General features: G+C 44.4%; 1 protein-coding gene across 1 annotated transcript in view; it reads right to left on the minus strand.

The window, feature by feature from the left end:
- Positions 1–261: 261 nt before the first annotated feature.
- Positions 262–16,672, minus strand: part of SMAD3 (SMAD family member 3) — a 135,517-nt gene continuing 119,106 nt past the window's right edge. The window contains exons 6-9 of the mRNA XM_077263257.1: positions 13,124–13,336; positions 5,309–5,446; positions 3,996–4,140; positions 262–2,017 (exon numbers count right to left, since the gene is read on the minus strand). Coding sequence (XP_077119372.1) covers positions 1,894–2,017; positions 3,996–4,140; positions 5,309–5,446; positions 13,124–13,336 — 620 coding nt within the window. The 3' untranslated portion in view covers positions 262–1,893. The remainder of the gene's footprint in view (positions 2,018–3,995; positions 4,141–5,308; positions 5,447–13,123; positions 13,337–16,672) is intronic.

The following is a 16,672-nucleotide window of genomic DNA, read 5'->3' on the forward strand; positions in this document are numbered from 1 at the left end:
TCCCTTTGTTTTTTTGAGCAGTGAATATATGTCTGAGGCTGTGACACTCGGCTCGGTAGAGCCATGGCTGCTGTGTGCATTGTGGTTCATGGTCAGCTAGGATGGCTATAAAGGGTTTATTTACATTCACAATCAGAACTTTACACAATCATTGAAAGTGGGGGAGAAGATAAAAGTACTGGACTTGTTCTGCAGAATACCACTAATATATTGATTTTTTTCCTGATTTGTTGTCGTGATTGGATGAGGCGAAAAGACTTTAGATAATCAAAACCAGAAATGTATTTTGATGACATAAATGATGGGTTCTGCTACAACATAATTCTGAAGTACATAAACAACACATAAGCAGAACTTAAAGTAACAAAAAGTCAGAAAAAGAGGCAGAAATATCATACAAATAAAAGACCCAAATTCATAAAAAAGGAAATGGTAGGAGTTTCTTAAACAAAACACAAAAAATGTCTTGCAGGTTGTAAGCAACCCTGTTTCATGCTACAAAGAGATAGGGGTGAATACCCGCAAATAAGCTACAAATATATGGTACGCCGGCCCCAACCTCAACTACATACTGCAGTAGTTTATGGAACTCAGCGCAGGTTGTTCCTAATGGGATTTTGGATGACTGCGCTGGAGAAGGGTACATGAGGAGAAGACATATACCTCTGCCAACGCCATGGAGGATGTGCACTTCACCGGTATCCTCTATACCGGAAGCTACAGACAGCAAGAAATGAATTTCATCTCCTACAAGCCAAGAACAATAAACTTCAGAAGGAGCGTTCCTCTGAGATCTCAGAAACCATAAGTAACAAGGACCAACCCCATAGAGAGGGCTGTAAGCTCACCACAAATGAGCAGCTAGCTGTTTTGTAGAGATTTTGGCTAGTACGACACGCTAGGGCCTGCACAAGGTGGAGGAACACATGCTCTTTACTGAGGAAAAAAAAGGAGCCTCAGGACATGGACCAGATACCTGCGCAGGTAAAGAAAAGGTAACCAGCCTGACCGAGAAGTTGGGATTAAATATCAAGCAAAGTGCTATCCAGATGAGCTGGAATGGTTTCCACCCAGTTGTGCCCTGCGTGGCAAGATCGGAGCCACCACAAGCTGGGTTTATCAGTGAGATGTACCTGTAGAACAGCAAGCTTCACGCTCAGGCGGTGACACTAAGTCACACATGTGAGCGCTTCAGAAAATGTTCTCATTCCTTTACAAGTTCTTGGGACATTTAAGACCAGTCTGACTCGCTTTCCAACTCAGGACCTGACTACGAGCCTAGGTGCCAGTAATGCTGCCGCGGTCCAATCTATAAACCTGTCCCACGTTTAGGATACACATCTGTTCCAACATGGTGAACAGAATTACCTTATAATGCATGAAGATGAGAAGAAAACTGAACAAAAGACGTGAAGGTGACGGGTCACCCCTGCAGCACAGGTCCATGGGAAAGGTGGTACTTTAAAGGCACGGTCACATCTAGTGGAGGAGAGAAGACCTAACACTTAAGAGTTTTGTTAGATATTTGTAGTAAAAAACTGTACCCTGTATCAGAAAACGTGTGCTTAGTCTTTACACTGCGGTTCAGTGACTTTCCCAATTATAACTATATGTCAAGTCTGTAGAAGTTGTGTATTGCAGTCTTCTCTATATACGTGATGTCACGGGGTGCCCTGCAGTATTGGCAGGGTAAAACCGCTGAGTGTTTCTTTTCCAAAGTAATGCTGGGAGCCGGTAACATACCAGCTGCAAGAGGGGAAGGGTTCCAGATGAATGAAGTCAAGAATCAGTTCCACATTGGTTTGCCTTTGTGCTGCGGAGCTCGCGCTCTAGGTGGACTGTGCAGTTCTGTTATTTTCCAGGTCTTTGAGTTTGTGACCCAGACACGCTGCTCTACGAGACGCTAGAGCATCGGATGGTTGGAGAACCCATCTGGGTGAGAACCTTATCCAACCACTGTAAGGGGCCGTTCAGGTGCAGCTCGATCCAACAGGGGGTGCTGGTCACAGTCTGGCGCCTGCAAAGACACAAATACATATGAGGAGTAATTCTAGAAGTCACAACATCTGAATGAAGAAGGAACGGAGCCCATTTGCTTAGACGCATCATGGCGTGCTGTCATGCAGGCAGCAGAGAACTGACTTTGATGCTGTTTTTAACAATGTTTTGCTACATTTTTGTGGCTTTATTGGAGATTCTTTTTGGTTTTTAGAGGGGATCAAAACCAGTATGACCAGTTATCATTTTAAAGTCTCCAGTAAACTAGTAAGAAGTCCACATATGCAGCTTTTGGGCAGTTTTGGGGATAAAGGAGCTTTCAGTGATGCTTTATTTTACTAACGAAGATATCTCTCGTAGGCTTTTCAGATCCAGAACTACTTCTAGATACTTTTTCTTTTCTTATTACAAAGCACCTGAATTTCTATACACAACAGCGGACACGTTTTCAGTGACTGTTTTCGTGGCATTCTTTTCAGATGCTTCTTGACACTCTGTAATAGGAGACAGGCTATATACTCTGCGTTCTGGTTGTTGCTTTGCTTTATGTAGCTTTTTTGGGGATCAGTGTTGTTTTTATTTTAGTAAAAGGCAGAATGCTCTAGTTATCCAGTTTTTTCCCTGGTGGTTTTCCCCATATGCTTCTCTACAGAACTTAATAACATCATACGCACCGGAAAAATAAATTCTTAAAAAAAAAAATAAGTAAAGCATAGTGTTTGTTATATGCTAATTACATCAACTTTGCATTAGGGGGCTAGCTCTGAATTTAGACAAGTCGTCTGCACGGAGATCTGCAGGCATGGTAATGAATAGGTTAATAAAGGAAGAAGTTAAGTGAAATGTGAGCAAGAAACCTCAGGATCTGTAATGAGGCTGCCAAACAGAGGCACATCTGGGTTCCATTAGTTCCTCTGGCTCTGGGCCAGGACTGAAACTGGCTGTCAAGTGTGGAAGATGAGACTTAACCCACTGCACACCAGGCACTGGAAAATCACTCTGCTGGTTTAGCCACAGCATATCATAAGCCGTCCCAGCTGTAAGGAGTTAAATACGTAAATGGTCACTGAACATCTGGAACCCAGCAGGCAAAGGGAAGATCTGTTCTGACTGTCTGCTGCTCCCACAATAGCAGAATGTTACACTCTGGCAGCCAGTGTGCGTTACACCCTCCGTATAATGACATTTGTCACACTGGTGTCACCTCCCCGGACATGGAGGCCGAACCCAGCACGGCCACAACTAAATCCATTTCGGAGATCCCAGAAATAGAATGTCATCCCCTCTAATCAGTCACAGAAACAAGACTGGAGAACGCCAATCCCAGATTACCAGATATACGGTGCATGTCCTGCGTACACAGAACGAGCAGCCTGGTGCATGTCCTGCGTACACAGAACGAGCAGCCGGGTGCATGTCCTGCGTACACAGAACGAGCAGCCGGGTGCATGTCCTGCGTACACAGAACGAGCAGCCGGGCGCATGTCCTGCGTACACAGAACGAGCAGCCAAGTGCATGTCCTGCGTACACAGAACGAGCAGCCAAGTGCATGTCCTGCGTACACAGAACGAGCAGCCGGGTGCATGTCCTGCGTACACAGAACGAGCAGCCGGGTGCATGTCCTGCGTACACAGAACGAGCAGCCGGGCGCATGTCCTGCGTACACAGAACGAGCAGCCGGGTGCATGTCCTGCGTACACAGAACGAGCAGCCGGGTGCATGTCCTGCGTACACAGAACGAGCAGTTGGGTGCATGTCCTGTGTACACAGAACGAGCAGCCGGGTGCATGTCCTGCGTACACAGAACGAGCAGCCGGGTGCATGTCCTGCGTACACAGAACGAGCAGCCGGGTGCATGTCCTGCGTACACAGAACGAGCAGCCGGGTGCATGTCCTGCGTACACAGAACGAGCAGCCGGGTGCATGTCCTGCGTACACAGAACGAGCAGCCGGGTGCATGTCCTGCGTACACAGAACGAGCAGCTCTTCTACCAACCTGTATTCCGCTCCCCAGCCCTTGACGAAGCTCATCCGTATAGTACACATCCGGGTCAGCTGGTACACAGCTTCGAAGCCTTGGTTCACCGACTGGGCTAGTAAAGCAGCAAACTCCTGGTTATTAAAGATCTTCAGATTGCACCCTGCGACAGAGATTTCTGTTACTCTCACATCTGCGAATGTCAGGCTCTTAATGCATGCATGGTCTTACTAGAACGCCATTAGTAGGAATGCTGGATCATACTCATCCAAGAATCACAATATCATCCAATGTGCCCCAAAACATTAACTGGCCAGACATATGCAAAATACTAGCCCTTTGACAAACTTTTTTGGGTGGTAAAGCTTAGCCTCACTGTACTGAGAAGAGAAGTCAATGTGGCCCAATGACAGACAGATCTAACTATATTGGTGGAAACTAGGGCGTCTATTGCTTCGTGCCCATCAGTGCCACTAAAAGTAATCCCAAAATAAAGTGTGAGCGAAGACCAAATAATACAAAGATAAAAGGAAACACGTTAAACAGTTTGATTTTAATATAATTACATGCATTGGTAGCAATAATATCAGATTTCCTGGTAACAAAGATATTTTTGCTCCACACGTAAAAAGTTAAAGGGCTTTTCCACTACTTTGACATTGATGATCCATCTTCAGGCTAGGGTCACACCAGCGTATTTTCTCCTCCCATCGGAGAGATTCGAGTGGATTATGCTAATCACACAGATCAGAGTTTGATCAAAGTGTGATCATATCCGAAAAATCAGACATATGCACGGCCGCATAGAATAACATTGGTCCGAGTGCAATCTGATGTTTTGTCAAATCGCACTTGGACTGAAAATATGGCCATGTGCACGAGCCCTTAGGAAAGGTCATCAATATCAGATCCAACAACCGGCACCCCCACCGATCAGATGTTATCAGCTCAGCCAGCAGCGGTGTACACAATGGACAGAGCCTGAACTGCAAGCTCCATACACTGTTTAGTGGCCACTCTTGGGTACTGCAGATCAGCTCTTATTGAAGTGGATAGGATCTGAGCTGCAGTCCCCCTGAGTGGCCACTAAACCCTGTATGGAGTTGTGTGTTCTGGCTCTGTACACTGTTTGCCCCCGGATGCCGGCGGAGCCGACTCCAGGTGATGGGTGGAGGCACCAGGGTTGTGCCTAAGGATAGATCATCAGTACCGAAGTAACGGACAACCCCTATAATAAATCTGTGCATCCAATGTAAAAATAACGTGAGAAATCCTAGAGCATTTGCATTGCACAGGATGCTGGGTCACATAATAAGAAGCACTCCTATTACCTGGCGGTATCTTGCACACAGTAGCGGGGTGCCAGCCATAGCGCTGGTTACAATTCGGAGATTGTACAAATATTGCACTGTCACTGAGGCATTCAGCAAACACTTCACCGCCGATGTAGTAGAGACGTACCCCTCTACCTGGAAGAAACAGGAAAATAAATGTCACAATTAATTTATCATCCGCCCCATCCATAAATCTGTCAGCAGGTATAATCTGAGAGCAGCATGATGCAGGGGCACATACCCTGATTTTCCAGCAATGTGTCACTTGCTGGTCTGCATGCTGTCATTTTGATACAATCACAATTTTATCTTCTGCAGATCTAGCAGTGCTATGAATGCTGATCCCATCCACACCACTGATTGGCTCCTTTCTGCGTACACTGTGCATAGGCAGAAATCTGCTCATCAGTGGTGGGGGGGAGGTTACACAGAGCAGTAGCTTCGGATGCAGCAGACATCTAGTCCTGTAGTAATAATCTCATCTCCTGCTGATAAAACACTGATTTTCTTTAAACAGCAAAACACGGCTTAGTAAATGACACATCGTTGGAGTCAGTGGCTCTGTCCCTACATCATGTTGTTCTCAGATTACACAGCAAAAAAACTGCTGACAGATTCCCTTTAATATAATAAAGGCCTGCATTCTCTCACATGTGATGACCCAAACAGCCACCTCTCCGTGTAACAAAACAGGGCAAGGTTTTGAAAAATAAAAAGCCACCACCGCCCTCAGATCTCCCTCAACACAATGCAGACAGTTTATGGCAACTTTGTATTCTGAAAATAGAGGCCGAGGTTCTGCACACACTGCGGCAGCCTGTGCAATCACTATTCACAGAATATGGAAAATCAAGGCTGGAAATCACTGCAGCCTGGAAAGGGGACAACAAGTAATTAGCACAGAGAAAAATATTGCCAATCATGGATTCACCATGTATAAATATATTATATACAGTGTACGATACACTACATCAAGGATTTATTAAGAAGAGAACTTGAGATACAAAGTACTAGTAGACTTATTTCCCTCTGTACACAAGCTTTACTCGACATTCCTTAACTTTATTACTGGTTTATATAAGTCATGATATTTTGTGTTGCTGTTTCTTTAAATAAGTGCAACTATTGCAAAACATCTCAGTATCAAAAAAGTATAAATATAAAAAGAAAAAACCAACAAGTAACACAAGAGCAGATGCTTCTTGGTGCACCGCAGTCTTGTAGCTTGGGTCGGCCTTGTGGGAGTGTGGGGAGAAGGGGGAACTCTTGTGTGCTGAGGTTACACACTCGGTTCCTGCAGCGCTTCTTGGACAGGCTTCGTATTATGGGAGGTCTTCTATTCTAACACTCAAAGGTCCAGAATGGAAACAATTTTTTGTAACCACTGAATAAACGAGAAGACTGAATTGTTCCAGTTACTTCGTCTCAGGCACAAATGTTCACTTTCTGGAAAGAGTTGTGGGACAGTCGCCCTAGCAGAGCAGACAAAGGCCCGTGCCCTGGATGGTGAGGGCCACGGTTAGCGGATGCTACGACTTTACAGCAGTATATGGGCCCTTTGTAGTCCCGTAGTTCTGTCTATGAGAAGAGCTTCTTGCTGATTTGGAGGTGGTAGTGGCCCCCTACTCGGCTGCACTAATGTTATGTCCTCCCCCAAATCCTGATTACTGCACAGGGAAATGTAGGAGGGTGAAAGTAACATGGACTGAGGATGTGAGAAGCAGTGAAGATTAGCATTCTTCCCAGATGGATTAACTCCTTCCTGAATCTGCTTCGGCTGCACTGACCAGACATCAGGGCTCCACAGAGGCTACACCACTTTAACCCCTTCCCGACCTGTGACAGCGTAGGCGTCATGAAAGTCGGTGCCAATCCGACCTGTGACGCATATGCTGTGTCACAGAATGATCGCGTCCCTGCAGGCCGGGTGAAAGGGTTAACTCCAATTTCACCTGACCTACAGGGACAGGGGGAGTGGTACTTCAGCCCAGGGGTGTGGCTTCACCCCCCCCCTCCCTTGTGGCTACGATCGCTCTGATTGGCTGTTGAAAGTGAAACAGCCAATCAGAGCGATTTGTAATATTTCACCTATGAAAACTGGTGAAATATTACAATCCAGCCATGGTCGATGCTGCAATATCATCGGCCATGGCTGGAAACCCTGGTCTGCCCCCTAAAACCTATCACAGTGATCAAAATAAAAAAAATAGTAAAAGAACCCCCCTCTTTATCACCCCCATAGGTAGGGACAATAATAAAATAAAGAAAATATATATTTTTTCTTTTTTCTCCACTAGGGTTAGGGTTAGTGCTACGGTTTGGGCTACGGTTAGAATTAGGGTTAGAACTAGGGTAAGGGTTAGGCCGGGGTCACACTAGACCGTAATACGGACGAGTGCTATGCGATAAAAAATCGCATAGCACTCGGCCCAATGTTAATCTATGGTTCAGCTCCCATCATCCGATATTTTCTCCACCGTATTTCGGATCCGAGGGAACTCGCAGCATGCTGCGATTGTCAGCGTATCTTGGCCGAGACTCGCCAATGCAAGTCTATGGGTGCGAGAAAAAATCGGAATACACACGGACCATGCGTGTGCATTGCGAGAAATACGCAGCGGTGTTCTATAGAAAAGCCGGTAATTCAATTTCCGGCTTTGCATTTCTCCTTCACAAACCCGACAGGATATGAGACATGGTTTACATACAGTAAACCATCTCATATCCCCCTTTTTTTTGCATATTCCACACTACTAATGTTAGTAGTGTGTATGTGCAAAATTTGGCCGCTGTAGCTGCTAAAATAAAGGGTTAAATGGCGGAAAAAATTGGCGTGGGCTCCCGCGCAATTTTCTCCACCAGAATGGTAAAGCCAGTGACTGAGGGCAGATATTAATAGCCAGGAGAGGGTCCATGGTTATTGGCCCCCCGTGGCTAAAAACATCTGCCCCCAGCCACCCCAGAAAAGGCACATCTGGAAGATGCGCCTATTCTGGCACTTGGCCACTCTCTTCCCACTCCCTGTAGCGGTGGGATATGGGGTAATGAAGGGTTAATGCCACCTTGCTATTGGAAGGTGACATTAAGCCAGATTAAGCGAGGGTCTGAAAATGGATTGAGAGAGCAATAAAATATTAAAACAACCGCTGTGTTTATTTCATTAAAATACTTTTAAATCATGTGTGTGTGTGTTTTTTAACACTTTCAAACAATTGGATTAATAATGGATAGGTGTCATAATTGATGCCTCTCCATTATTAATCTGGCTTAATGTCACCTTACAATAGCAAGGTGGCATTAACCCTTCATTACCCCATATCCCACCGCTACAGGGAGTGGGAGGCTGGGGTCACACTGGCGTTTTAAACGGCCGAGTGCAATGCGATAAAAAATCGCATTGCACTCGGACCAATGTTAACATATGGGGCAGCTCCCAGCAGCCGACTTTTTGTCGGCCGTTTTCTTCGGTCCGAGACAATCGCAGCATGCTGCGATTGTCTCGGACCGAGGAAAACTCTGGGCTCACTCGCACCCATATAAGCCTATGGGTGCGAGTGAGACAGCGCACACCACTCGGATATCATCCGAGTGACGTGCGTTAAAAGCGGACCCCAGCAATGGAGGAGATGGAGAAATTCATTTCTCCGCCTCCTCCGCAGATGTGCTCCGATCCTCCCTGTGCGAGAGAATCGGAGCACAGACGCATGACACTCGGCTCCTGCTCTGCTGCGAGCAGGAACCGAGGGTCATTAGCATATCGCATCCGATGCTCTCGCATCGGATGCAATACGCTAGTGTGACCCCGGCCGGAAGAGAGTGGCCATCTTCCAGATGTGCCTTTTCTGGGGTGGCTGGGGGCAGATGTTTGTAGCCAGGGGGGGGGGGCCAATAACCATGGACCCTCTCCTGGCTATTAATATCTGCCCTCAGTCACTGGCTTTACCACTCTGGCGGAGAAAATTGTGCGGGAGCCCACGCCAATTTTTTCCGCCATTTAACCCTTTATTTTAGCAGCTACAGCGGCCAAATTTTGCACATACACACTACTAACATTAGTAGTGTGGAATATGCAAAAAAAAAGGGGGATATGAGATGGTTTACTGTATGTAAACCATGTCTCATATCATGTCGGATTTGTGAAGGAGAAATGCAAAGCCGGCAATTGAATTACCGGCTTTTCACAGATATCGCGCTGAATGAAATATAAATACAGAATATATATATGTATATATATATATATATATATATATATATATATATATATATATGTCTCAATGACATATATATATATATATATATATATATATATATATATATATATATATATATATATATACTGTATATATGTTTTCCCGAACATTTGAGCACATAAATCAATTAGATGTCGGTTTTGCAAGCTTGCGAGAAAATCGCGGCATACGGATGCCATACGGATGCCATACGGAAATTGCATCCTCGCACTGCACACGGATCACTGTTTTTGAAACATTTGTGCGATTCTCGTCCGTGAAAAACGGACCGTTTTTTTATACGTTATGTGTGTCCCCGGCCTTAGAATTAGGCTATTTGCACACGGTGCGGATTTGGCTGCGGATCCGCAGCGCATTGGCCGCTGTGGATTGGTAGCAGTTTTCCGTCAGGTTTGCAGTACCATGTAAACCTATGGAAAACCAAATCGGCTGTGCCCATGGTGCGGAAAATACCGCGCGGAAATGCTGTGTTGTATTTTCCTCAGCATGTCAATTCTTTGTGCGGATTCCGCAGAGTTTTACACCTGTTCTTCAATAGGAATCCGCAGGTGAAATCCGCACAAAAAACACTGGAAATCCGCGGTAAATCCACAGGTAAAACGCAGTGCCTTTTACCTGCGGATTTTTCAAAAATGACACGAATCCGCAACATGGGCACATAGCCTTAGGGTTAGGGTTGGAATTAGAGTTAGGGTTGGAATTAGGGCTAGGGTTGGAAATAGGGTTAAGATTAGGCTTGTGGTTACGGTTATGGTTAGGGGTGTGTTGGGGTTAGGATTGTGGTTAGGGTAGGAATTAGGGTTAGGATTAGGTTTGGGATTAGGGGTGTGTTGGGGTTAGGGGTGTGTTGGGGTTAGGGTTGTGATTACAGTTATGGCTAGATTTGGGATTAGGGTAAGGGGTGTGTTGGGGTTAGTGTTGGAGTTAGAATTGAGGGGTTTCCACTTTTTAGGCACATCAGAGGTCTCCAAACGCAACATGGCGCCACCATTGATTCCAGCCAATCTTGCGTTCAAAAAGTCAAATGGTGCTCCCTCCCTTCCGAGCCCCGACATGCGCCCAAACAGTGGTTTACCCCCACATATGGGGTACCAGCATACTCAGGACAAACTGCGCAACAATTATTGGGGTCCAATTTCTCCTGTTACCCTTGCGAAAATAAAAAATTGCTTGCTAAAACATAATTTTTGAGGAATGAAAAATTATTTTTTATTTTCATGGCTCTGCGTTATAAACTTCTGTGAAGCACTTGGGGGTTCAAAGTGCTCACCACACATCTAGATAAGTTCCTTGGGGGGTCTAGTTTCCAAAATAGGGTCACTTGTGGGGGGTTTCTACTGTTTAGGCACATCAGGGGCTCTGCAAATGCAATGTGACGCCCGCAGACCATTCCATCAAAGTCTGCATTTCAAAAGTCACTACTTCCCTTCCGAGCCCCGACGTGTGCCCAAACAGTGGTTTACCCCCAGATATGGGGTATCAGCGTACTCAGGACAAACTAGGCAACAACTTTTGGGGTCCAATTTCTCCTGTTACCCTTGTGAAAATAAAAAATTGCTTGCTAAAACATCATTTTTGAGGAAAGAAAAATGATTTTTTATTTTCACAGCTCTGCGTTATAAACTTCTGTGAAGCACTTGGGGGTTTAAAGTGGTCACCGCACATCTAGAATAGTTCCATGGGAGGTCAAGTTTCCAAAATGGGGTCACATGTGGGGGAGCTCCAATGTTTAGGCACACAGGGGCTCTCCAAACGCTACATGGTGTCCGCTAACGATTGGAGCTAATTTTTCATTCAAAAAGTTAAATGGCGCTCCTTCCCTTCCGAGCCCTGTCGTGCGCCCAAACAGTGGTTCCCCCCACATATGAGGTATCAGCGTACTCAGGACAAATTGTACAATAACTTTTGGGGTCCAGTTTATCTTTTTACCCTTGGGAAAATAAAAAAATTGTTGCTAAAAGATCATTTTTGTGACTAAAAAGTTAAATGTTCATTTTTTCCTTCCATGTTGCTTCTGCTGCTGTGAAGCACCTGAAGGGTTAATAAACTTCTTGAATGTGGTTTTGAGTACCTTGAGGGGTGCAGTTTTTAGAATGGTGTCACTTTGGGGTATTTTCAGCCATATAGACCCCTCAAACTGACTTCAAATGTGAGGTGGTCCCTAAAAAAATGGTTTTGTAAATTTAGTTGTAAAAATGAGAAATCGCTGGTCAAATTTTAACCCTTATAACTACCTAGCAAAAAAAAAATTTTGTTTCCAATATTATGCTGATGTAAAGTAGACATGTGGGTAATGTTATTTATTAACTATTTTGTGTCACAACTCTCTGGTTTAACAGAATAAAAATTCAAAATTTGAAAATGGCAAAATTTTCAAAATTTTAGCCAAATTTCCATTTTTTTCACAAATAAATGCAAAAATTATCGACCTAAATATACCACTAACATGAAGCCCAATATGTCACGAAAAAACAATCTCAGAACCGCTAGGATCCGTTGAAGCGTTCCTGAGTTATTACCTCATAAAGGGACACTGGTCAGAAGTGCAAAAAACGGCCAGGTCATTAAGGTCAAAATAGGCTGGGTCATGAAGGGGTTAAAGAGGCCTGGTCAGCCGTCCCGACCAGAGATGAGCGAACCTGAACTTAAAAGTTCAGGCTTTGTACCAGACAATTACAGGTAAGTGTCCGGAGCTAAACATCAAACATGGACATCTCCCGGAAGTCCGTTGTAATGTCTTAAAGTCTGAGGGGGAAAGAAAAAGAATCTTCCTGCCTGAAAGTTTGATCCCGATTGGGGTCCGGATTCTGGTTTAAGTTTGGGTACAGTTCTGGTACCTGAACCGAACTATGGAATAAAGCTCAGGTGGGGTACCAGAACCTGAACTTCCACTGGTCCGCTCATCCCTGCTCCTGACATGTCTGTACCAAAAAATACTTGTATTCCTCATACAATTTTAGTTCGGCTGCCCATATTTTTTATTGAGCTACTCCTATTATTCCTCTTGAAGCAGAAGAAGAAATAGACAACTGGGTGTTGCTTTTCCACATATGAATGAGGTGTGTCCCTACATGGTCTAACACCGTATCGGTGTCATTACATTACAGCCTAAAGTTCATTCTAGAGCTGCATTCACAATTCTGCGGAGCAGAAATCCCACATCACTCCATGTCTGTGGAGAGCTGGCTCTGGCGATCTGCAGGACAGTAATTTTGTTTTTACAACAGGGATAAATAACTCTCAGGGCACAATGAGAGCTCAGCTAAGCCTGACAGCTGCCAAAGACGAGCATCAGGATTGTGAATGCAGCTCTGGAGTACAATGTAATGTAGAACTGAATATATTCACGTTTATATTTCTATGTGAGCTGTAAAACTGCACTTAGGTTCTTACAATAGGGAGTCGCTACTTCGATTGTGAATAGCATTTTTTTTGTACAATCCGGTCAGATGACATTTTCAGTAATTTCTCTCAGTCTCTGGCTTATTGTCCAGGAGGTTATGTGAGCCCTCTAAGTGAGCTCAATCCCTATTTTCGGCCACGTATGATACGTTATATTTACCGATGTGTCTCCGGGTCAGCTCCACAGCAGCATTGCGATTCACGTTGGAGAGCAGGCCCAGGCAGAAGCGCTCAGAGTTCGACGGGTCTGTGAATCCGTCTACTGTCATGGAGGGTTGGGACGCGTGAAAAGTCTCCCCCACTCGCTGGTTGAGTTCGTAGTAGGAGATGGAGCACCAGAAGGCAGGCTCACAATATGTGACAGGCTGGAGATCTGCGCATACACAAAGCACAAAGTCAACATTACTGCTTGCATGGTGAATAATCTGCATTTTCAGGCTTCAGAATCATAAAGTGCATTTTGTTCCCAAAATTGAGAAAGTATTTTTAATCTTTTCCAAAAATAGATAAATGGAATGTCAGAAGTTATGTCAATCTGTTCAAATATGCAGCATCATAGCTGTGAAAGAGCAAGGAAGCCGTGAAGCCCGTGTGAGTCTAAGGCCGGCGTCACACATGCGAGTTTTACGGACGTAAGAGCGCAGAAACTACGTCCGTAAAACTCGCATAACATACGGCACAATTATTCTCAATGGGGCTGCTCCTATCAGCCGTATATTACGGATCCGTAATATACGGCTTTCTACGGCCGTACAAAATCGCAGCATGCTGCGTTTGTCAGCGTATTGCGCAAAAAAAAAAATCGCCAATGAAAGTCTATGGGGGCGAGAAAAATACGGATTCCACACGGTCCAGCAGTGTGACTTGCGAGAAATATGCAGCGGTGTTAGTGAAAAGTCGGTAATTCAATTGCCGGCTTTTCATTTCTCCTGCACAAACCCGACAGGATATGAGACATGGTTTACATATAGTAAACCATCTCATATCCCCATTTTTTTTTGCATATTCCACACTACTAATGTTAGTAGTGTGTATGTGCAAAATTTCAGCGCTGTAGCTATTAAATTTAAGGGTTAAATGGCGGAAAAAATTGGCGTGGGCTCCCGCGCAATTTTCTCCGCCAGAGCGGTAAAGCCAGTGACTGAGGGCAGATATTAATAGCCAGGAGAGGGTCCATGGTTATTGGTCCCCCTGTGGCTAAAAACATCTGCCCCCAGCCACCCCAGAAAAGGCACATCTGGAAGATGCACCTATTCTGGCACTTGGCCACTCTCTTCCCACTCCCTGTAGCGGTGGGATATGGGGTAATGAAGGGTTAATGTCACCTTGCTATTGTAAGGTGACATTAAGCCAGATTAATAATGGAGAGGCGTCAATTATGACACCTATCCATTATTAATCCAATTGTATGAAAGGGTTAAAAAAACACACACACACGATTTAAAAGTATTTTAAAGCAATAAACACAGCGGTTGTTTTAATAATTTATTGCTCTCTCAATCCATCAGCAACACCCTCGCTTGGAAAAATAATAAACACACAATATACATACCTTCTGATGTCCTATCACATCCAACGAGGTAATCCATCTGAAGGGGTTAACTAATATTACAGGCACGAGCTGCGATAAACCACTCGCTCGTGCCTGTAATCCCCGGGTGCTGAAAGGAAAGCTGGATCTATACTTACATTGAGTCGCGGTGATGCGCCCTCTGGTGGATATTCTCATGAACTGCAGCCTGGGAACTTTTTCCCACGCTCCAGGTCATATGAGGACATCCACCAGGGGGCGCATCACCGCGACTGAAGGAAATGTAGGTCAATGACCTACATTTCATTCATTCGCCGGGGATTACAGGCACGGAGCACTGCCTGTAAAATATTTTAACCCCTTCAGATGGATTACATCGTGGGACGTGACGGTTCAGCTGAGGGTATGTATCTTGTGCGTTTATTATTTTTCCAAGCGAGGGTGTTGCTGATGGATTGAGAGAGCAATAAATTATTAAAACAACCGCTGTGTTTATTGCATTAAAATACTTTTAAATCATGTGTGTGTGTGTTTTTTAACCCTATCATACAATTGGATTAATAATGGATAGGTGTCATAATTGACGCCTCTCCATTATTAATCTGGCTTAATGTCACCTTACAATAGCAAGGTGGCATTAACCCTTCATTACCCCATATCCCACCGCTACAGGGAGTGGGAAGAGAGTGGCCAAGTGCCAGAATAGGCGCATCTTCCAGATGCCATTTAACCCTTTATTTTAGCAGCTACAGCGCTGAAATTTTGCACATACACACTACTAACGTTAGTAGTGTGGAATATGCAAAAAAAATGGGGATATGAGATGGTTTACTATATGTAAACCATGTCTCATATCCTGTCGGGTTTGTGCAGGAGAAATGAAAAGCCGGCAATTGAATTACCGGCTGTTCACAGATATCGCGCTGAATGAAATCTAAATACAGAATATATATATATGTGTCTCAATGACATATATATATATATATATATATATATATATATATATATATATATATATATATATATATATATATATATATATATATATATATATATATATATATATACTGTATATATGTTTTCCCGAACATTTGAGCACATAAATCCATTAGATGTCGGTTTTGCAAGCCTGCGCGAAAATATCGCAGTACGGATGCCATACGGATTACATACGGAGGATGCCATGCGCAAAATATGCTGACACACCCTGCCTACGGATCACTATTTTGGGAACATTTCTCCGTATTACGGCCGTAGTACGGACGTATAATACGTGGCGTATTGTCTTACGCCAAGTGTGACGCCGGCCTAAGGCTCTGTTCATACACGTAGCTGCCATTCATAACAGCAGCCATAATGGGAAGCCAGAGCCTGCATGAGATGGGACCCAACAGGTACTGATGGACCTTACTTACATAGGTTCTGCCATTTTTGGAGCTGGGATCTCTGACAAAACAGGTAAGAGAAGCTTTGAACGGAGCCTTGAAATGGGTTTCCGGTTAAAACACATCATCTCCTATCCACATGATATATGATAACTTATTGATCAGTGGGGGTCTCACTGCTGGCGCCTGCACTGATCCACAGAATTGTCCCCTTTTATCCCCACTAGACTGGGACAGCAGCGCTCACGTGCGGCCTTTCCTTCAATTTGGGGCTGCTGAACGCTGAGCTGGGCTTTTTACAGGGGAATACAATTTTTTTGTTCTGACGATTGGTCTGAGCTACAGCAATTCCAACCTGAACATCAGTAAGTAATAACCATTCCTGTGAATACGTCATAGCTTGTTTTCACCGGACAGCCCCTTATGGTAAGAGCACGCGATGCCTCTATTCTGATGGTGCAGCCGCTGTGGTTTCCCAGGACGAAGCTGCTTCAGGAAAGCTTTGCTGGAGAACTTACCATCATGTTTTTGCAGTGCTGGAGTCTTTTTACTATTGTTTAAATTATAAAGAGCTGGTGGCTTCCAAATGATGTCCCCTACATAATGAACGGGTCACTTCTTGTAAATGCTTCACCGTTTTCCGAACCCTAAGGCCATGTTCACACATTGCGTTCTTGCAGCTTTTTTTATGCAAATTTTCAGCTGTGTTTTGCAGTACCAGCAAAGTCTATGAGATTTCAGAAATATCATGCACACACCTTGTTTTTTTTATTCCTGATAGTTTTGTGAAAGA

The sequence above is a fragment of the Ranitomeya variabilis genome, chromosome 5, assembly GCF_051348905.1.
Source record: "Ranitomeya variabilis isolate aRanVar5 chromosome 5, aRanVar5.hap1, whole genome shotgun sequence".
NCBI classification, from domain to species: Eukaryota; Metazoa; Chordata; class Amphibia; order Anura; family Dendrobatidae; genus Ranitomeya; species Ranitomeya variabilis.